At 48.6% G+C, this 23,758-nt stretch overlaps 1 protein-coding gene across 2 annotated transcripts in view; it reads left to right on the top strand.

The window, feature by feature from the left end:
• The window catches only part of HTT (huntingtin), a 1,924,961-nt gene that overhangs the window by 1,321,339 nt on the left and 579,864 nt on the right, over positions 1–23,758 (top strand). For both annotated transcript variants that reach the window (XM_078678546.1, XM_078678545.1), the window contains one exon: positions 20,972–21,094. In XM_078678546.1, coding sequence (XP_078534672.1) covers positions 20,972–21,094 — 123 coding nt within the window. The remainder of the gene's footprint in view (positions 1–20,971; positions 21,095–23,758) is intronic.

Here is a 23,758-nt window from a genome sequence, read left to right as displayed (position 1 = left end):
CGCTCGCACGATGCGGCCGGGGGTTCGGGTGACACCACCCACGTGGCTCCGTCGGAGTCGTGGGCGTCGCGTTCGGCTCCACACCCTCCGGTCCCTGGGCTGAACGCGTCGCAGGAGGAGATCGAGCGCTTCCTCATGGCCATGAGGAAACTCTCTCCTCCGACGGGCTCCGCGGCGCCTCAGGGCCCAGCGGACCCGTCTGGGAGCCCTAGCGGGTCGGCGGCTCCGGCCCGACGCCGTCGGGTGCTTCGGCCCCGACGCCGCCGGTGCCTTCGGGCCTGGTGCCGCAGGTCCCCGTTATCCCGACGCCGCCGGCGGCTTCGGGCCCGGCGCCGAGGGGTCCAGTTGTTCCGACGCCGCCGACGCCTTCGGGCCCGGCGCCGCGGGACGCCACTGGCCCCTCTTCGGGATCTGGTTCGTCGCCGGTGGATCTGACGACCTCCCCGGCGTCGGACCCTCAGGTGTCGCCTCCGGCTCCGGGCGGCGCCGGCCCCGGTCCTGTCCCCATTCCTGTTCAGCTGTCGGGACGGCCCCGATGGGCGCCGCTCCAGACGTCGTTTGGTGAATTTCACTTTTATGAACAGGCCCCATTAATTGAAGACCCTGAATCTCAGGAGATGGGTGAGGAGGAGGACTGGGAGGGGTCTGAGGACCCTCTGACCAGAGAGTGTCGGTCTCATGAGGACTGGACAGGAGACCTTGGGGAGGCCAGTGGCCTGGACACCTCTCCAGACACTGGTTTTGTCTCCCCTCCTACCGTGGCTTCGGAGGAGGGGGCAACTTATAGTGTGGTGCTGATGAGGGCTGCCAAGGCCTTGGGCCTTGAGCTCCCCGTCGCGGCCGTGAGGACTAACCTCCTCACTGAGGTCCTTAAACCGCAGTCAAGCTCAGCCGAGCCTCTGCTGCCCTTTAATGAGGCCTTGACGGACGTTCTTTTGGGCACTTGGTCCAGGCCCGCTACGGGTTCGCCCGTAGATAGGAATGTGGCCAGACGCCACCGCCCAGCCCCGGGCGACCCATGTTTCCTGTCTACCCACCCCACCCCCAAGAGCCTGGTCATCCAGGCCTCCAATTCCCAGACCGCATTCCCGTCCGCTCCCCCGGACCGGGAATCCAAGAGGTATGACCAGTATGGGAAGAAGATCTTCTCATCCCTGAGCCTCGGCCTGCGGTCTTCCAACACCGCCTGCCTCTTGGGACGTTACACCCACTCGGTGTGGGATAAGGTCGCGGAAGTGCTGCCAGAGTGTCCGTTGGAGGTACGGGCCAAACTCGGCCAAGCCCTTGTGGAGGGTCGGGATGCAGCAAAATACTCTATTAGGTGTGGGCTGGATACCACCGACTCGCTAGGCAGAGCGATGGCAACGACGGTGGCGGTCAGACGCCACGCCTGGCTGAGGTCCGCCAACTTCTCGGCAGATGTCCAGAACACGCTTATGGACATGCCGTTCGATGGCCGTCGCCTCTTTGGCGACAAGGCAGACCATGCGCTTGAGCGTTTTAAGGACCCCAGGGCTACGGCCAAGTCCTTAGGCCTTTCGGGCCAGCGCCAGCAACCGGCTGCCTATCACTCCTTTCGTGGCCACGGAAGGGGTGCGCCCACACGCGCCGCCAGCCACGCACCGCAGGGCCATACCCAACGCGGTGGCGGCCGTGGGAACCGCCGTCCGGGCGGTCGGGGGCAACGGCGGGGACAGTCTACACCTTCCCCCGCAGCATCCGCCTCAAAACCCTCCTAGTCCGTGCTTTCAGGCCCATGTGACGCCAGTTGGAGGCAGGGTTCGCCATCACCACCTCCACTGGCGCACCGTCACTTCGGACAGGTGGGTGCTGCAAATCGTCCGAAGGGGCTACTCCCTCCCCTTCGAGGCGACTCCTCCAGCCATGCCACCGCAGAACCACCGTGTATCGGGGGATCACTTGCGACTTCTGCAGGAGGAAGTTACGGCCCTCTTGGCCAAGGGGGCCATCGAGCGCGTTCCTGGGCCAGAAGTAGGGTGTGGTTGCTACTCCCACTACTTCCTGGTACCCAAGAAGGGCAAAGGGGGCCTACGCCCTATCTTGGACCTACGGAACGTCAACGGCTTCCTCCGGAAGGAGAAGTTCAAGATGCTGACACTGGCTCAGGTCCTTGCTGCCCTGGACCCAGGAGACTGGATGGTAGCGTTGGACTTGCAGGACGCTTATTTTCATATCCCCGTCCTGCCTGCCCACCGGCGCTACCTGCGGTTCATGGTGGGCCACGAGCACTTTCAGTTTACCGTGCTCCCCTTCGGCCTTACCAGCGCCCCATGGGTGTTCACAAAAGTGATGGCGGCGGTCGCAGCTCATCTGCGCCGGTTAGGGGTTTCAGTCTTCCCCTACCTCTGTGGTTCCCAAAATCCGGACCCTGTGGTTTTCCCGATATCGAGGTCCAATACCCGTGTCACGAAACCTCAACGTACCGAGACGATTTTGGTGTCTACGAACCGATAATGATTAGGACATCATTCCTATGTATTTGCGTTACAATCGAGGGTTGCCAACACCCCTAAATCACAGTTTCCGTCCCATCCCTTAAACTCCATTTTGTGAACGGCATCCATCTTGCATCTTGCCCTCATGATAAGTCAATTAAAGGTCGAGCTTGATCCAAATAGACACGTCCACCTTTCGTGACTTTCCCCTGACCTGTCCCAACTGACTCCACTGTCTTCGGCCAAACCTGTTTAGGCAGCTCCTCGCCCAGTGGCCGAATACGATAGCATCTACACATAACATTCCACGAACCATTCACTACATACAGCCCATGTTTCCTTCAAACACGCACCTGTCCCCGTATCTTGTTTATGGCCCTTTTATGGCTGGGTTGTACCTTCCTTTATTGGTGGTTCATCTATATCTGATGGTAGTTCCCGATCCAACTGGGTAATCTATCAGCAAACTGGACATCTAAAATATGGGCTTGCTTACATGGCTTCGCTCTTTGTATTGTTGTAGAAATATGTGTGTTGCCATACCATAAACTCAAGAATTCTTGCTTGAAGCCATATATTTGATATATAAGGAGACGGCTGGTTCTGTAAAAACGAACAGTCTCCCAAGAACCTACTCTCTGTGTGGTGTACTTCTGGGACACGTGTTACTTGGTAGCTACCAATAAAACTTGATCTTTGACTGCGACTAGAAGACTACGTGTTTCTGTGGTCCGGAACAAGGGAACTCAGAGGTCTTCGGGTGTTATCCCCTGACACCAGCGGGTTTCTAAAAACCCGTTACCTCAGTTGGCGCCCAACTCGGGGCGATATCAAGCGGTGACGGTCCAAGCCAGATGTTCGTGAGGAGCTTCGTGTGAAAATTCCGGAGGACGGCCAGCCACTTCAGCGACCCCTGTATGTCGACGTGGTTCCAAAGGTCTTTGCTGCGAGGTTCCCCGCGTCCCGACGGCTACGAAGGACTGCTGCCCTGACTATCGCCTTGTTTTGGACCCAGTGATCCTTGGTAGAGCGAAACGATAGACGAGTCTTCTAGCGACGTCATCGATCTTCAAATACTTCAGTTAAGTATAAGTGGAGCGTCTCCTAGTCCTTAGTTTGTTTTTGGTATCCTTGAGATACGACTTGATTTGGAACTTGCAAGCCCCAAAGCCGAAGGACTCGTGTATTCACGAGAAATATCGTAACAGATAATCCTTTGAAGTTTGAAGCTAGACCAGTGAGCGAAGATGCCTGGTTTTAGCAAACTTGGAAACTTGTTTTGTCTTGGTTGTAGTAAGGACTCCCAATTGGAAGATTCTTGTCCGGTTCCTCCAATTGGAACTCCAATGTATGAACTCTATGTGAAGCACGGCGTAGGTCCTATCACATATAACGAGGTATGGATAAAATACACCCGCAAGGATGGTGTTTTAAAATGGCCCCAATATGGTAGTTTCGACCAAGAAATATTAGATAACTTAGAGGTCAAATTGTTCAAGAAGAAAGCCCGGCCGGCAATGTTTGACTCTTTCCGCTCATGGCGCAAGGAAGCCAAACAGAAAGAAATAAGATTAGCAAAAAAGAATAAAAGAGGTATGTCAATGGTGCAAGCTGCCGTTGCATACAGAGATAACGAGGAAGAGCAGGAGAGCGAACAGATGCTTAGGAGCAAGAAACTAGCGATAGATAAATGTTACCCAATGCTGCCAAATAGAGGAAAAAATCAAAAGGAAGGATCCGAGAAAGATCCATTGATGTCCCACCTATTAAATTCTCCGCCACCCTATGCACAAAATGCCACAGCACCTCCGCAACCTTTCGTTGCACCTTTGGTAGCTGTAATACAGGCTCCTTTACCGCACTCACCAGCTACTCTTCAGCTGGCTCCTGTTTCTTTGGCACAGCCTCCTCAAGGCTCACCGATCACATCTATTTCTCCTACCGTTCCTTCTAAAACTTCGCCTAGCGCACCTTCTAGTCTCTCTGATACTCGTTCTACGAACACTTCTGTTTCTGCTTTGCGTGACTCTGTTCTACTACCAGCTATTCCTCCACTTTCACCTTTCGTCTGGCATAAAACGGCCAGCATTGTTACTAACTTTCCTTCACCACTTTTTCGGTCGCCTAAAACGACCCCTAACACGGAACGAAGACAATTACGAAGCCAAATGCCTGATTATCAGGAAAGGGAAACATTGAATAAGTTAGCACGAAATTGGGCTATGGATACAGCGAGATATGATGTAGAGTCTGTCATGAACGTTTTCCGTCAATGGGATGAACCAACGCAAAGATACGTCTTTGAGCAGATGTGTGTTTTCCTGTGTGAGGATTTGGAAGATAATGGTCAGAAGAGCAACCTGCAGGAGTTGTGTAGGTTACGATTTAAATTTGGGGAGGGTATGATAGTTGGTCCCGACGTTGAAAGAGCAGTAGAGATATTATTATCACATCGAAGTACAGGTGGTAATTCTGGGTCATCCTCTGACAGTGGTATGTATAGTAGGAAAAGAGCGAGACAGTACCCTATGAGAGAGGTTCCTCCGGTTTGGAGGGAAGGTGATGCAAACGCAGTTCCACCGGTTCTGCCTCATTTCCAGCGTGTATGGGTACATGTCCCCTGGAAAAGATCCGAAGTTCTAGCACTCAAGCAGACACTACCCGATCCCCGTAAAAACCCGACTGGGTATTATAAGGAGTTGTCCCAAACTGCAAGCTCATGTATAATGAATTTAGCGGATATAGACATGTTGTTTGGGAACATTGTTCCACATTCTTTATGGAGTAAGATACGTCATACGGATCATGACCAAGAATTAGGTGACTCATGGGCAAACATTGCGACTACAGATGCTAGACAAATCGGTGGTTTCAAGCCTGAGCCGTTAATAGCTGAACTTCCTGGTAGAATTATCGCATACATGAAGACAATTATGCCTGAAGTACGTGTAAACTGGGACAAGCTATCCGCGTGCAAGCAGAAGAAAGACGAGAATGTGTCTGACTTCTTCACGAGATTTGAGGAAACCTTCACTGACCATAGTGGTCAGGATATGGCTACCGAGGGTGACCAAAGACTGTTTGTAGACAAGTTTGTACACAATTTGCTTCCTGAATTGTGTGCTAAACTAAAAGACTCAGAAAGTGCTTGGGCTGTCTCTACGTCAGCGCAGATTCTAGCAACAGCCCAGTACTATGAAAATAGGCGTAAAGACGAGTTAGACAAGGCAGACAAAAAGACGAAAGATTTGAAAACTAAAGTTCTTCTCCAACAGGCCTATCAGCCTCGTAGGGCTAGCCAGCCTAATTATCAACAGAATCAGCAGTACTCTAGAGACGCGCAAGGAAACGAGCTTTCCCATCAGCGTCCTACGTATGGCCCGAATCAATGTGCGTATTGCAAAGAAGAGGGCCATTTTAGGAATAATTGTCCGGCTCTTGCACGACGTTTAAACGGTGCACAAGGTGTAAGGGAAAGAGGTGTTCAGCATGCCTCTAGAGGTAGAGGCCGTGGAAATTTCACTCAGAATATAACTTCTTTTCCACCTCAGAAATCAATGAATAGCTTTGATCAACAGGGTAATTCATCGTCCAAGTCAGCTCAGTACTATGCTGACGACTATTACACCGAACACGACAATGAGGGTAACGATCGCTAGGACAGCCATGGACAAAGAGAGGGAGTTGTTTCAGTTCCAGTAGATCAGGATGGACCTTATGTCGAGGTAATTACCTCAGGAGTGTCAGAACCATTTCTGCTGGATACTGGTTCTACAAAAAGTTCTATCATGCACTCAAAACTTCCTGGCGCACCTTTGTCTGGCGAAATGAATGTCTCAGTAGGCTTCTCTGGCGCCCCTGTTAGAAACCCGATCTCTAGTCCTGTTTCCGTTTCTGTTGGCCCCTGTGAATTAGAAGCACCCCTCATTCTTACAACAGGTTGCGGTGAAAATTTGTTAGGATTGGATTTGCTAAAGAGGTTGTACGCGACTTTGTACTGTTCTCCCTCGGGAGTACAGCTTACTTTAGGGAGAAAAGTCATTTCTCCAATGTACTTGTCAAAAGAAGGTATCCCAACAGAATTGTCATCACTTCCAGATATACTATGGGCTAATGGTTCCAACGATGTAGGTCGTTTAGAGATAGCACCGTATGTCATAACTTTGAAAGCAAACGTTAGATTGCCACGTATTCCCCAATACAAAATTTCTAACGACTGCGAACAGGCATTGTTAACGATCGTTTATGATTTGGTCGATAAAGATGTTATCGAGGAAACAACAGGAAACATTTGTAACAGTCCAGTTTTACCGGTCTTGAAACGTACTGATCCTTCACAGCCCCCTGTGTATAGGTTTGTGATTGACCTCCGAGAAGTAAACAAGGTAGTTATACCGCAGTTTCCAGTCGTCCCCGACATTACTGCTTTATTGACAATGGTTCCAGCTTCAGCAGCTTGGTTCTCGGTGATTGACCTGAAGAACGCTTTCTTCAGCATCCCGATCGCCGAAGAGAGTAGAGACCTTTTCGGCTTCAATTTAGGAGGACGAAGCTTCCGCTTCAAATGCGCTCCTCAAGGCTACTGCGAAAGTCCATCAATATTCAGTCAGGCTCTGAAAACACAACTAGACACAATTGTACTGCCAGATGGGTCAACATTGATTCAGTACGTAGACGATCTACTGATCGCTGCAGACACTGAAGAGATTTGCAAGGAAGCTACGTTGTCGCTATTACGTCACCTATGTGACATGAAGCACAAAGTCTCCCTTTCAAAACTGCAATTTTGTCGACAAGAAGTAACCTACCTAGGTCACATCTTATCGAAGGAGGGAAGGAGACTGACACCAGAAAGAATACAGGCAATCACAGAACTAAGTGCCCCAAGGACACTGAGAGGTGTCCGAGCTTTTTTGGGCATTACATCGTACTGTAGACAATGGATACCGAATTTCTCACTACTAGCCAAACCCTTACTGTCACTACTCCGCAAAGACACGCCTAAACCTATGCCTTGGTCTGAAGATTGTCAGACGAGTTTCCGCGAGTTGCGCGATGCATTGTGTTCGGCTCCTGTGTTGGGAAACCCCAACTACAGTAAGCCTTTTACATTGTATGTCCACGAAAAAGAAGGTTGTGCATTATCAGTCTTAATGCAACTCTTTGGGGACAAACAGCGCCCATGCGCGTATTTTTCGGCAACTCTGGATCCAGTGGCTAAGGCACTGCCAAGTTGTCTAAGAGCAACAGCCGCAGCAGCTGTCTGCATTCGACAGTCTGCTGGATTAGTCATGAATAACACTCTGATCGTTATGGTTCCGCATGCAGTAGACATTTTACTAAATAGAACAAAGACACAACACCTTACTAGCGCTCGACTATCCAGTTACGAACTTACCCTGCTAGCAAGTCACATCCATATAAAGAGGTGTGATACACTCAATCCCGCTACGTTATTACCCATCCCGACAGAGACAGACAAGATTGACAAGCATGACTGCTGTTTCAGGACAGAGGAAGAGACAAAAGGGAGAGTAGACTTACAGGACACTCCCCTTCCCGAATGCAATGATACTCTATGGGTTGATGGTTCGTGTTTCAAGTTGCCGAATGGTGATACGACTACAGCATATGCCGTAACGACGTTACACACCATTGTAGAGACTGCACGCATTTCCCACAGTTCTGCACAAGCTGCAGAGTTGATAGCGCTTACTAGAGCATGTGTGCTGGCGAAAGGAAAGCGAGTGAATGTGTACACTGACAGCCAATATGCCTTTGGTGTGGCTCACAGTTTTGGGAGATTATGGCGTGAACGTGGGTTCCTTACGTCCCATGGTGCAAAGATACAACATGGCCAGCTAGTTAATGAGCTCCTTGAGTCACTCACCTTGCCCCTACAAGTCGCCATTATAAAATGTAGTGCACACAGAAAGATTCAGGATGATGTTGGCCGCGGAAATGCATTTGCAGATGAGGTTGCGAAAGGAACTGCAAGGAACACAATGAATCGGATGTATGTCATGGGTCCCGCTAGATGGATTGCTGATGTAGGAATGTGTGAGGACACCATTGAAAGCGTAAAATCAATACAAGCCGAGGCCACTGAGAACGAGATGAATGAATGGAGAGAAAGCACAGGTAGATTGGATGCGAATGGTTGTTGGGTCGAACTATCGGAACACCAGCGATGGTTACTACCTAATGCATACGTACTTGCAGTGGTAACGATGGCTCACGGAATGGCACACATCAATTCAAGAGGAATATGTAAACTATTGGCCCCAGTATGGCAGAATAGCAATATCCCAAAGTACGCAGAAAACGTGGTCAGAAAGTGTATGGTATGTTTGAAGTACAATCCCGGTAGGGGAACGCCAACTCCAGCTGGTCATTTTGCGCCTCCAACGTACCCGTTCGAGGTTTTGCAGCTAGATTTCATCCACATGGAGAGGTGCAACAACCTGAAATACGTTCTCGTTGTTGTATGCGCCTTTTCAAGGTGGGTGGAAGCGTACCCCCTTAAGGACAACACCGCCTTATCGACTGCCAAAGCCCTTGTCAAAGAGTTCTTCCCTAGATTCGGTATTCCTAGAATTGTCTGGAGTGATAACGGAAGTGAATTCGTAGGATGCGTGATGAAGAGAGTGTGTGAGTGTCTAGGCATACACCAAAAATTCCACTCTGCGAATCACCCCCAATCGGCTGGATTAGTAGAATGCTACAATGGCACTCTGAAACTCAAACTAGCCAAAATCCAAGCCAGTACAGGTCTTAAATGGCCTGATGCCTTGCCTCTAGCACTTTTGTCAACCAGGACGACTGTCCACTCCAGGTTAGGACTTAGCCCCCATGGAATCGTGTTTGGCCGCCCAGCCAACGTCTGGGGCGTGCCAAGACCCAAGAAACTGAGCGAGATAGAGCACCCCGTACTGCTTGACTATTTGTGCGAATTGACAACTAAATTGCGTGTTTTACACCAACAGGTTCACAGTTCTTCTCCACCAGCCTCTGATGATCCAGGTCACCTCATCGAACCCGGTTCGTGGGTTTTGTTGCGGAATTTTCAGCGCACCAACAACGGACAACCGAGGTGGACCGGACCGCACCTGGTACTACTTTCAACAAGATCTGCTGTTCGGGTTGAAGGCAAGAAGAACTGGGTACATGGGACCCACTGCAAACGGGTCCCTCTACCCCTTCCATACGACCGGTGGGTCAACAAAGGACTTGCTGACTCTGAGACAGAATCCGTACCGCGCTTCATCCCTTTCAGCGATGCCCGTTTGAAAGAAACTAGCACCGAAAAGAAGAGTGATCGTATTTTGCAAGGACTTGTGTCACCATCCATGCAATTGGACACTACTGAACCTGAAACGCTGTTTGAAGATCACACCGTACCTGGGAAACGACGATACAACCTGCGGTCTAGACAAAAGGACTAATAAAAGCCTGATCTAATGTAATTTCCTTTTCTCCCCTAAGAACTATTTTTGAATTTTCAGCTCTCTCGTCCCAAGGGAACTAGCTCATTTTTGATTTTTCGAACCGCCATCCGGTTCTGCTGCTAGGGTCGCGGTTGAAGTCTGGGGAGTGCAACTGGGAAGTTCTAGGTCCACGGTTCTGATTGGTCCACGGGAGTTACCCCGGACTGAGCAGAGCGCGCTCCCTGGGAGAATCAATCAACCACCGCGGGCAGCAACTAGAGGATGGAGTTTCCAAGGGTAGAGAGACCTGTCAGACTCACGAACTTCGAAAAACAGTTATGCACGATACTGTCCAGAAGAAGATTCCTGATATTATGTGTTTTAATGTTATGTAGCATACTTGTGTTTTTTATTGGTTATACCTTGTTCGTATTTAAAGTTACCTTTTCGAATGACACCCAGACACCACCTCCTCCCACTATTTCCCCACACTACTTTCACCCTTTTCCTGAACACGAGTCTGCCCGAAGACTCGAATTTGTAAACAACTCTTTCATCCAGCTTCTACACCAACACCAGTCCATAATGAACACGTCAAACTGTTGGATATGCGGACTTATGCCACACACAACCGATAAGGGTATCCCATACTTCGTTTTGCCATTTAGCTACTATGGTTCTCTGTGGGCTTTCCAGACCATGTTCCTATTCGCCCTAGAACCATACCCGACCCGTTCCGCTGCGAGCGACTCCAGTAACAAGGCACTAATTGCAGGGATAAGGAACATGAGTAGGGATATCGACACCTATCTGACAATCCCCAAAGATGAACTGAGTCCCTACACCCGTTGGAACGTGACCAAACATGGGGTTTACCTGGTCAAGAGCCAGGCAGCACAGAAATCTCGCCCAGTTTGGATAGTTCCCCACCGAGGTCACTTATGCTTACAGGGTATTGGTAGAAACCCCACAGCACAGTTAGGAAAGAGCATTTGCACGGAAACATATGTATTTGCTTCCCGAACTTCCCCGATACTCTTGGCGGCTAAAGGCACGTATTTCGTTTGCCACGACCAAGCCTACACGTGGTTGCCCCCTGATTTCTCAGGTATATGTTTTATTTCATTTCTGCTGCCTCCTACCTACACGGCCCGAGCAGATTACCACCGGACAAGGACAGCTAGAGGTGTCGTGAGTAAAGACGACACCGCGGGTCAGGAATTCGCTGACTTCGCAAAGGGTTTTCTGCCATTTTGGGGGCCTATGGTGAACAGCAGGAATATTCGCCAGTTAGCGAGGATAGTTGAATCCGCCGTGACCACAACGGCCGGAGCACTTGGCAATTTGACAACAGAGCTTTAGTCGGATCGACTTATGACCCTTCAGAACCGAATTGCCTTAGACATTATACTCGCCGATCGTGGTGGTGTGTGTAGAGTCATCCAATCCAGTTGCTGCATTTTCATCCCTGATAACGCACCAACAGTATACCAGGCCATCTCCAAACTACACGAAATATCTGGTTCCCTTCACATTGAGAAAGGGGATTGGTCCCTGCTGGGGTGGTTCTGGGAACTGATCACTGCCTGGGGATGGAAAACTTTGATTTTCATCGGGATGATCTTGGCACTTATGTTCATGTTTTGCTTGTGTATACAGTGTGCTCCTGCACTATGTGGCCTCTGTGCTACCTCGTGTGTATGGAAGCCTGTGTCACAGGACGAGCTGAGTAACAGAATGATGCTCCAGCAACATCTCCACGAATTTCTTCATATCGATTTGGACTCAGATTAGCATGAGTTATTGCCTTATATAAGGGCAAAAGGAGGGTCTGTGGTTCCCAAAATCCGGACCCTGTGGTTTTCCCGATATCGAGGTCCAATACCCGTGTCACGAAACCTCAACGTACCGAGACGATTTTGGTGTCTACGAACCGATAATGATTAGGACATCATTCCTATGTATTTGCGTTACAATCGAGGGTTGCCAACACCCCTAAATCACAGTTTCCGTCCCATCCCTTAAACTCCATTTTGTGAACGGCATCCATCTTGCATCTTGCCCTCATGATAAGTCAATTAAAGGTCGAGCTTGATCCAAATAGACACGTCCACCTTTCGTGACTTTCCCCTGACCTGTCCCAACTGACTCCACTGTCTTCGGCCAAACCTGTTTAGGCAGCTCCTCGCCCAGTGGCCGAATACGATAGCATCTACACATAACATTCCACGAACCATTCACTACTTACAGCCCATGTTTCCTTCAAACACGCACCTGTCCCCGTATCTTGTTTATGGCCCTTTTATGGCTGGGTTGTACCTTCCTTTATTGGTGGTTCATCTATATCTGATGGGAGTTCCCGATCCAACTGGGTAATCTATCAGCAAACTGGACATCTAAAATATGGGCTTGCTTACATGACTTCGCTCTTTGTATTGTTGTAGAAATATGTGTGTTGCCATACCATAAACTCAAGAATTCTTGCTTGAAGCCATATATTTGATATATAAGGAGACGGCTGGTTCTGTAAAAACGAACAGTCTCCCAAGAACCTACTCTCTGTGTGGTGTACTTCTGGGACACGTGTTACTTGGTAGCTACCAATAAAACTTGATCTTTGACTGCGACTAGAAGACTACGTGTTTCTGTGGTCCGGAACAAGGGAACTCAGAGGTCTTCGGGTGTTATCCCCTGACACCAGCGGGTTTCTAAAAACCCGTTACCTTACCTCGACGACTGGTTGTTGAAGGCGGGCTCGCCCCAGACAGTTGTCAGCCCAGACGACGGCAGACCTCCTGCACCAGCTGGGGTTTTCCATCAATGTGCCGAAGTCGCACCTGTGTCCCTCTCAGAAGCTCCTCTTCATCAGATATATCGTTACACAAGTAGTAACTTGTGCTACAGGGCAGCACTAAGCTCGCAAGCCCATGCATTGATAAACGGCCCGCAGGACCTCCCACATTTACACATAGAGAAAATAGCTGATGGCAAGATCACATTACCGCAAGTAATATTTAATACACATTCCCGGACGGCCAGCATTTTAGATTCCCTTAACTCTACTATACATGCGTGGCAAAATCTGTTAGACAGACAAGCAGGCGTACTCATGTACTTCCCCTGGATTCCAATAGAATGGTGCACTTGGCTCCCGAAAGGGGAAGATAGGGAAGTCTCCCAAGCCCTGAAAAGAGTGGGAATTGCTGAAGTAGGCGATCTGTTCAAGGTAGAGGGACAAGTGCAATTGCCACTAGGCCAATACCGTTTTTTTCAGTCAAACATGCAATGCAAGGTCTGCTAGGCGATAGTCTGCAAAATCCAGAGGAGATGCTGGCCCTCACCCACATTATTCGATCCCCCTCCTCATCTAAGCGGGTCACAAGAATATACAGTATCACACAAGAAAACAGAAGACCAATACTCTCACAACCTTGGCAAGGCTGGCCAAAAGACTTACGCCGGGTGATAGGTGACGACAGGTGACGACAGTTGGCGTAACTGCTGTGAAGTGACTAAGCGAATCTCACTAAACGGCAGGACCGCCTTATCCATTTCAGATATATAAATATGATATACTACACTCCGGATAGGTTACGTAGGTATGGCCTAAGGGACTCTCTAGCCACTTTTATGCTTATTGCATGGTACTGCCCAAGAATTTTGCAATTCTGGGAAAAGATCTTCCAGACCCTTAACGATATTACTGTTTTTCGCTCACCCTTGACCCGATTCTTGAATTACTGGGCTACAATAAGGAAATCAGCAAGGGTGAGAATTGGCTATTTGCAATTGGCCTATTACTAGCCAAGAGACAGGTGGCAATGCGCTGGGCCAGAGGCCCGATACCTACTCTAGAAGAGTGGCTCAAAGATATGGTATACTGCAACACTCAGATGGACACATATAGCGAACTCCTTCCTCCACAAAGCAGACCCAAGGCCTAAGGGACTCTCTAGCCACTTTTATGCTTATTGCATGGTACTGCCCAAGAATTTTGCAATTCTGGGAAAAGATCTTCCAGACCCTTAACGATATTACTGTTTTTCGCTCACCCTTGACCCGATTCTTGAATTACTGGGCTACAATAAGGAAATCAGCAAGGGTGAGAATTGGCTATTTGCAATTGGCCTATTACTAGCCAAGAGACAGGTGGCACCTACTCTAGAAGAGTGGCTCAAAGATATGGTATACTGCAACACTCAGACGGACACATATAGCGAACTCCTTCCTCCACAAAGCAGACCCAAGGTTTACTGGGGACTATTTAAGCAATGCTTGATAGGCAAGAAGACTGGGGAACCTGAAGGCACAGGGAAAGATGAATCAGGCGCTTGTCCAGGGGAAACAGCATGTGCATAACTCAGGAAAAACGATAGTCTGATTGTCTCTTTTGTCATGGTTCATGCAACGGGGAAATTTGTTGAGATGCATATGGCTTTTACAAATTTATGTAGCTCTGATTCCTGTGTAATGAAATGAAATGAAATGATTCGTACTTGTAAAGCGCACTTATACTATATGTCTTGGCGCTATACGCATACCGCTCTGGAACCCTTCCAACCTTTTCCCTGTGAAATGCCCACTCCTGGGCACCCCCAAGGTGAAGCCAGGCATCCCAGCGCTGTTGAGGCCGTTGTGGAGATTAAGCAAGCTATTACCCAGAGTCGCAGCGTGGGACTACTGGTTAGAATAGGCACCGAGGCGAGAATTATCAGGTCTGAGGAAATTGAGCCCGAGACATGCCGAGGCGGGAATTGAACCCTGGTCCCGGGCCAGACCTCTGCATCAGGGTCTACCACTCTAACCATTGAGCCACAAAACCTTCCTAGTCTGAGCTTTGGGGTGCACCCCACGGCAGTGGGTGGCAGGATTCGTCATCACCTCCCCCACTGGCGTTCAGTTACTTCTAACAGGTGGGTGCTGCAACTCGTTCCGAGGGGTTACTCCCTCCCCTTCAAGTCTACCCCCCCAGCCATGCCACCTCCGTTCCACCGGATGTCGGGGGATCACTTTGCGCTTCTCCAACAGGAAGTTTTGGCCCTCTTGGCCAAGGGGGCCTTGAACCGCGTTCCTGGGCCAGAAGTAGGATGTGGTTGTTATTCCCACTACTTTCTGGTCAACAAGAATCAGAGGGGGCTTGCTCTCCATATTGGGCCTCAGGAATGTCAATCGCTTCCTCCGGAAGGAGAAGTTCAAGATGTTGACTCTGGCTATGTTCTTGGCTGCCCTCTACCCTGGAGACTGGATGGTAGTGTTGCACTTGCATGACGCATATGTTCACATTCCCGTCCTGCTGGCCCTCTGGTGTTCCCTGCGGTTTACGGTAGGCCAGGAGCATTTTCAGGTGCCATACTTCCCTACGGCCTTACAAGCGCCCCTTGGGTGTTCACGAAAGTGATGGCGGTGGTCGCAGCTCACCTGCGCAGGTCAGGGTTGTCAGTCTTCCCCTACCACGACAACTGGTTGTTGAAGTTGGGCTCGCCCCAAGCAGTTGTCACCCACCTTCAGACTACGGCCGACCTCCTGCATTTGCTGGGGTTCTCCATCAACGTGCCAAAGTCGCACCGGAGTCCCTCTCAGAAGCTCCCCTTCATCGGAGCGGTTCTGGATTCAATATTTCAGCCTCTATCCCGGGTTTCAGTCAGGATGATCCTCCGGCTCCTGGGCCTGATGGCCTCCTGCATCATGCAAGTGCAACATGCCAGATGGCATATGCGGGCTCTGCAGTGGGACCTGAAGTTCCAGTGGGCGCAGCATCACGGCAACCTGTCCGAACATGTCCAGATCTCGGAGGGCACTGCCCGAGAATTGCATTGGTGGCTCACGAATCGCGATTGGGTCAATGGCAGATCCCTCTCCCTTCCCCAACCGGAGAACACAGTAGTGATAGATGCGTCCCTCTTGGGATGGGGAGGCCACTTGGAAGAGGTGGAGATCAGAGGCCTCTGGTCTCTGGCAGAGTCCCGGCTCCATATCAACCTTTTGGAGCTTCGGGCGTTCCGACTTGCACAGAGAGCATTCCTTCCCTCTGTCCGGGGGAAGTGTGGTGCAGGTGTTCACGGACAACACCACCGCCATGTGGTATTGCAACAAACAGGGCGGTGTGGGGTCCTGGACCCTATGTCAGGAGGCTCTGTGCCTCTGGACATGGCTGGAACAACAAGGCATTACCTTGGTGGTCCAACACCTGGCAGGTTCTCTGAACGCCAGGGCGGACAAACTCAGCTGCCGGTGCTTGATGGATCACGAATGGCGTCTGAACTCGGACGTGGGGCAAGGTCTCTTTCAGCAGTTGGCAGAGCCTTGGTAAGATCTATTCGCCACCAAAGAGAACGCGTAATGTCATCAGTTCTGCGCGCTTGAATTTCCAACGCGGCACTTTTCATCGCGAGTGGAGTTGCGGTCTATTGTACGCCTTCCCGCCTATACCACTTCTGCCCAGAGTGCTGAAGAAGATTCAGCGCGACCGGGCCCGAGTCATTCTTGTGGCTCCAGATTGGGCACGAAGATACCGGTATCCCGAGCTACTCAACATAGCGATCGATCCCCCAATCCGACTGCATCTTCGGGTGATCTTTTGTCGCAGCAGCAGGGGACTGTCCTCCACCCGAACCTGTCCAGCCTCCACCTCCATGCGTGGAGATTGACCGGCGACAGTTGACAGCTTTTGATCTTTCTCCCGAAGTTTGTGATATCATTCTGGCAGCCAGACGTTCCTCCACTAAAACAGTATACACCTGCAGGTGGAACAAGTTTGTGTAATGGTGCACAGCAAAGTCATTGGATCCCCTTTCTGACCCTTTTTCCGAAGTCCTACTGTTCCTTCTTTCTTTGGCCCAGCTGGGCTCTGCTCTGGGCACTATCAAAGGTAATCTTTAGGCAACTTCCCGCCTTTCAACGGCTTCCAGATCAGCCTTCTCTTTATAAGTCTCTGGTTGTTAACCATTTCCTGAAAGGCATTACGCCCTTGTTTCCTCCTGTGCCGCTCATTATGCCTCAATGGGACTTAAACCTTGTTTTGACATATCTGATGTGCACTCCCTTCGAGCCACTTCATAACTGTCCTGTGTGTCTTCTCACTCTTAAGACGGCTTTCCTGGTAGCTATCACCTCTGCCAGAAGAGTGAGTGAGCTCCAGGCTCTTTCTTCCAAGCCTCCTTTCCTTTCTGTTCATCCTGACAAGGTGGTTTTAAGGACCCGTCCTTTCTTGCCAAAGGTTATCACGCCCTTCCATATCGGGCAGACCATCACTTTGCCCACCTTCTTTCCGCCTCTGCATCCTCCAAAAGAGGAAGAGAGGCTTCACCGTCTGGACCCAAAACGTGTGCTCTCGTTCTATCTGAAACGCACACAACAGTTCCTAGTGGGTGGCCAGCTCTTTTTTGGCTACGTGGGCGCCAAAAAAGGTTGGGCCATGCACAAACGGACCATCTCTCAGTGGGTTGTTCTGTGCATCAAAGTATGTTAGCGGTTGGCTAAGAAGGAGCCTCCTATGGGGCTGCGTGCCCATTCTACCAGGGTGACTGCAGCCACTACTCCCTTGGGACGCGGCGTTCCCTTGCAGGACATTTGTCAGGCAGCTACGTGGGCTTCGCTGCACACGTTTACCAAGCATTACTGCCTTGACAGTCAAGTCTGGAGAGACGGCTTCTTTGTTCTCGTGACTTTCTGGTGTAGTCTTGTTCGCAGACCCACCACCAAGGTTGGTATTGCTGGGGTATCTATTCTAAGGTAAGGAATCTATCACTAACGTGTCTATTTCAGATGCACAAGTCACTACTTGTGTAACAATATATCTATAAGAATCATTAGTTAGTGATAGATTCCTTACCGCCCTACCCATCGTCCCCGTTCTGCGAACTGATTTCTAGGGTTAAGGTCATGCCTTTCAGGGCCCTAGTTTCATGGCACCAGTGGTCAGTTTCTTGCATGGCTCTGCGATCCCGGTGCGGAAAGTCGTGTACAGAACTGACGTCAGCGCACATGGGTAGTGCCTAAGTAGTCTCCGTGGCGTCATCTCGGCACTTACGGTGCCAGCGACGGATGCGGAGCCGCACGACGCCACCTACAGACGAGCAGGGGTACTGCTGACGAAAAACTAATGTCGCTTACAGATATATCGTTACACAAGTAGTAACTTGTGCTTTAAAGATGTCTAACTGTATCAGTGTTATGTTGACTGAAAATAAATAAAATATAAAATAAAAAAATTTAAAAATTAATTACTCAGTGGATTCTAAAGGTTCAACCTGTAATTTCTTTAAATTCTGCCTTCATAACGAGCCCTTTGAGTGGGCCTGTACCTGCTAGCAGAAACACTGAAAACCAGATAAGGCATCTTGGATCATGGTTTCTGATCACTCCCTAATAACTCTGATAAGCCCAGTATCACACTCCTCCTTGTATGTCTTAAGGTATCTTTTATTGGGTTTCACCAATGGGGCCAGGCTACCAATGCTTTAGTACTCTCTCAACGAAACTATGCTGGCGTGATAAACCTTAGATTCCAGCTCCTCCACAGTCTACAGCACGTCCCTTTGATGTCTCAGAACCATTTTTGGCTTGATGATTGGTAGATTCTTTATGCGCAATTGACACATAAACACATGCTCCCAATTCCATATTCACTTGTTAAATAGCAGACATCTCCCACTTCACCTCCGACGTCTCATCCCTCTTTATTATCAAATATATGGGAAAAGATATGGGTTGGAAAACATCTTATTGTCCTGTTTCTTTTTGATGTTATCTTCTTTAAATTCTTACGAAGCATTGTGATTAACCAGCTTCCTTCGATAGCCAGATATGCTTAACAAATGTCACTATATAACGGACTACCCCATACAAAAAGTCCACAGTACAAGGCAACCTCACAGCATCACCATGATCCAAGGCCACTGGGTTTAAATCCACTTTAGGAAGCTTTACAGGTGCGCTATGCTTCACTCCCCATCCTGTCATTCTTGCTTACCTTCCTAAACTCTCTACTTTGTGATCACCTATCCAGCTTCAGCAGTATTATCTGTTGACCCAGCTTTGTCACCAGTATATGTTAGTTATCATGCATATCGCCTGTCCTGTTCTGTTTCCAGCAGGGATACTCACCATTCATGCATCTGTATAGTCATTCATTGACTCTTGTACTCACCTGTTCATTCACCCATCTACAAAAACATCAATTCATCAGTCAATGAAGAGGCACTTTCAGGTATTAACAAGATCTGTTGGCTTACTTTTGTGATAGTTGTGAGGGGTCTGAAAGTGCTCTTGTGGTGGATGATACCTACTCTGTGAAGAGTTTTAGTGCTGTTTGAGTGTCTAACTACATGTCTGTGACGAGTGTGAGAGTATTGTGATAACGTGAGACCGCTACTCTGTTGGGCGTGGGGCTTCTGTTGGTAGTGTGGAACTATTAGAATGTGAGTGTAGTGTAAGCAGTCTTCCAGTAGTGTGTGATTTCTGGTCTGTAAGGAGGCTGGTATTTAGAATGGTTTCCTTTCTCCATAAGTGATTTAACATTGCCTTTCATGAGCCAGGATATTTTCCTTTCCCTAACAAGGCTTCCCAAAAATTGGGAGCAGGGCTTAATGACCCAGACTGGCCATCTATATCATTTCTAGAACCTGTGCCTAGTGACTGCTGGAAGGCCGCCCACCCACCAGCACTCCTGTTGCCTTACTGTCTCCCACACCATGTGCATAAGTGTTTGGGTTTACTGCATCTCCAAGCACCAGTTATAACAATAAGCAGAGTCTCAGCCACCTCATCTTGGACCCTGTAGTCTGCTGCAGACACCCCGCTGTGTTCTGGGACTGACTGCAGCATCACACAAACCGCTCTGTAAGTGTTTTTAACTTCTGCTCGCCCTCGTTGAAGCAGGTCTAGTGGCCAACCCCAAAGTGATTCTAGTCCTCCCTCATGTATGCAGACATAATGCACGTATGCTGCAAAAAGCCTTTCATGCACACACCGCCTGTATGGTACAGTGAGCCTGACTGGAACAGCCGGTTCGCCTCCAGGTAGAAGCAATGTACTACACATATGCAGAAGAACACGTTCTCATGCATGCACTGAAGGGCTTCATACTTTTGCACAAGTTAAGTCAGTTTAGTACAACATAGAATACACCAACCACTGTAAGCAGCTACTGGGATGCAGGAATGGTATCTTTAAGGGAAGACAATCAGTCGTGAAAGTAGCAGATAACACATCACTGCTAGGGTGGAGGCAGGATGTACCCTACAGTGACTTAGTCAATTGTTTACTGTAGCACATACAGCCACCAGCCTACCCTGTTTGCATTATAACGTGTGGATGCAGCAGGCATTTTAGGAGTAGGGAATGCAAGTTCAAGCTCTATAAAAGACTACATAAATAAATAAATAAATCAATAAATAAGGAGAGCTGGGTAGAGCAGAAGATGGCACCTCCACGAGTCATGGAAACAAGTAAGACAGTGGAGAGCAGAAGCCATGTTATTGCAAAACGTCAGAACATCCACTTTTGTATCATGCCATTACTGTATATTACCCCAAAAAAAGAGATTAGACAGATAGCCTAATGACAGGCTCGCACTTAAGCCCTGGCACAAGCCTATCTAGTGAAAACCCTAACCAAACAAATTACTTTCCGTATACAGTGGATGTATGAGGGAAAAATGTAATGTGTGATGATTGATTATTCTTTTCAGATGTAAAATACTCCCTTTTATTGCAGTGGAACCAGTTCCTAGGAGGTAGACTAAAAAGAAGCCAATAATGTTTGTTGAGAGGTGAATACTTCTGTCCTCTGATCCCTGAGATGATTGATAAACTCTTAGAGCAATTCTTTAGAGGGGCTCACCCACATAAGTCAGTGATGGAAGGGTGCTGGCAAAGCACGGCAATGGATCAGTGGTGCTAACCCATTTCCACTCTGTTGATTGAAAACAATAGGTTGCGTAGACAGCAGCATGGTCAAGCCTGACCAAGAAAATTATGTATGTTACATATTGTATACAGTTTTTGAGCATAGTTAATAACCTTGTGATATTGTTTCCCTCGAACTCTCTGTATCAGCATGACTTTATTTTTTTGTTTCTTTTTCAAGGACTGGTATGTAACGCTAGCGAAGGCGCAGTGCTACAATCGGTCGGACTCTGCACTGCTGGAAGGTGCAGAGCTGGTGAACCGAATCCCTCAACCGGAGCTTCACTCCTTTATGATCAGCAAGGTACAGTGACTACAAAGAAAGTGTGCACATCAAAGAAATGATCACATAATAGTGTAACACATAGATTTCAGAATTAATGGTTATCCCAGTAATGGCTCAATTTTAATTCATATAGTTCTTAATTTACAACTGTATTAATCAATATCATAATTTAATGTATATTCTTGAAGTTGAGGTAATGTATAAATATTTATTGCAGATTGATGAAGATGTAAAATTGAAATATAAAAGACATCAATATAAAATTTTCAAAGTCATAGGTGAAGTTATTACATCCTGGCTGCTGTCATAAGTTATGTTGGAGGCTCAATTACACAGATGGCCTTTCCAGCATCGCCTTCGAGTTCAAGGTCGCCACCGACTTCGCCTGGATGTCCTGAGCAGGAGGTAGATCCAGGAGGAAGTAGACTCCTTTGCCAGTTGAAGTTCAGCAGGAGTCTCTGGTGCTGGTTGCCCCGTTCCGAAGTCGGATGCATCTGCTGCAGCGTTGCATCTCTCAACTCTTCTTCTGTTAGCTTATTTTTCACAGGTGCCGAAGTCTCCGGTGCCATTACCAACGTCACTGACACAAATACTGGCTTCATGAACGCCATTGTAAAAATATTTTTATTTTGCTTTTTGTTCAACTGACAAAAAGCGTGCAAACTCACAACAATTAAATAACCTGAGTGGGAAAGCAGCAGCACAGTGTCAGCATATACACATTTCTCCGACAGTGACTGAGTATCAGTCTGGTACTCAACAAGAACTCATAGAAATACAATTAATTGGAAGGCACATAACCTTAAGACTAGACAAGTGGAGTCACATTTCTTTCATCCATCAAGTCAAGGTCATACTACTTTATCCAGCAGCCCCATATCCTATAGAATTTACGCAGACACCCTCTGGTTTTATAAGTGACCTTCTCACCGCCATATATAAATCCATCCCCGCCCTCCACTCCTGAAGGGACTGTATCTCAGGGTCGCCCCAATAGTTGGCCACATCCCTCTTCGCCACCACTATGCCCAGGTTGCAGAAAAGGAGCTTGGCACATGGGATGTCCACATCTGTGGGTATGCCAAAGAGAACATACTTGGGCTCAACTGGTAATGGCACTCCCACAATCTTGCACAGTTCGTTCAGTATTGCCCACCAATATAGTTCTATAGTAGAGCAGTCCCAGAGTGTATGCAAGAAGGACCCTCTTTCCCGCCAGCATCGCAGGCAGTCCATGGACTCTGCTCTTCCTAACCTGTGCAGGCAGACACGGTCATAATAGAACAGGTGGAGAATTTTGAACTGAATAAGCCTCAGCCTAGACTTAATAGTCGCCTCCTATTTTCCCCTCATCGCTTCTGGAAGTCAAGGATGTTATTATTAATCATTTTTTAGTTTTAGGAGACTGCTTTTTCTCCAGTCCCTCCCATAAGTAGCCAATCCTCCAGAGGCACATACTCAGGAAGGTCAGAAACCTCCAGCCCCTCTGCACACTAAGCATGATGAGCTGCGTGTACTTAAAATATTGTGTCATGAAGTTGGTAGTCCCGTTGGAGGGAACGAAAGAAAATGAGCCCGCCTTCTTCTAGGAGCTCAGCGACTTTAGATATACCAATGAGATCCCAAGCCTCAAAACCCCTCAACTTCCCAAGTTAATCTCCCCTATCCATAGCAGGGTCTCTCAAGTTGTTTTAGTCCTCTCCCCCCATATACTTGCTTGTATTGATCCATGCCTCAACTGTCACCTGAGTTGCCGGCAGTAAACGCCCTGCCCCTTTCCCACCATATAGGTTATGTAGATAAGATCAGGATTAAAACGGAGTTCTCTTTAATGCATATGTGGGATGCTCACCAGGCATGTATCCCAAACATTGATGGCAATCAGGTGATATGCCCAGTAGTACGCGCGGATATCCGGGAGGTCAATACCACCATTATATTGAATTCGTTGTAGGGCTCTCATTGCCACCCTAGGATGCCTATTATTACATAGCAATTTCCTTAACTCATCATCAATCCAGGGGAAAATCTCATCTGGGATCTTATAATAGGTGTTTTAAAGAACATATAGGAATATGGAAGGGTTATCATTTTAAACATGGCTGCTCTGCCCATCATTGTTAACGGTAACGCCTTCCAGCAATCTGCTTCTGCATGGAAATCCGCTAGCACCCTTTGTAGGTTCCGGGCCTCAAGATATATATTGAGGAGATGGGAACCAAGGGTCCCAGTGTTCTTCTTAAAGAATTCATCCAGGAGGCCGTTAGGACTTAAGGGCCTTCCCCGAGTTTAGCTGCGCTATAGCCCCCATGAATTTCAGGGATTGTGATTCCCTCTTCTAGGGCCAGTCAGTCCTCCACCAACAGGGTCGGCACATTCACCACCTCGAGGTAGGCCGTAATGCACTGAACATCATCAAGAGGGTGCACACTATAAAGTTCCCCATAGTATCTCTTAAACTCTTCGGCTATACTCCCATCAGCAGTATATGATTTGCCCGCACTACCCACAACACTGTTCACCCATTGGACCTCAGCGTCCTGCTGACCAAGCCATGCTTGGAGCTATCCCACCATATTTCCTGTACCATATAGGTTGGCCTGTGTGGCTAGAATCTGGGTCCTTGCTTCATTTTGCTCCAATGTATGATATTCAGTGGGCAAGGCTGTGATCTTATGAAGA

This window comes from Lissotriton helveticus, chromosome 2_2 (genome assembly GCF_964261635.1).
Source record: "Lissotriton helveticus chromosome 2_2, aLisHel1.1, whole genome shotgun sequence".
Taxonomy (NCBI): Eukaryota; Metazoa; Chordata; class Amphibia; order Caudata; family Salamandridae; genus Lissotriton; species Lissotriton helveticus.
The sequence above is the reverse complement of the archived record's forward strand: the minus strand, read 5'-3'. Positions and strand labels throughout refer to the sequence as shown.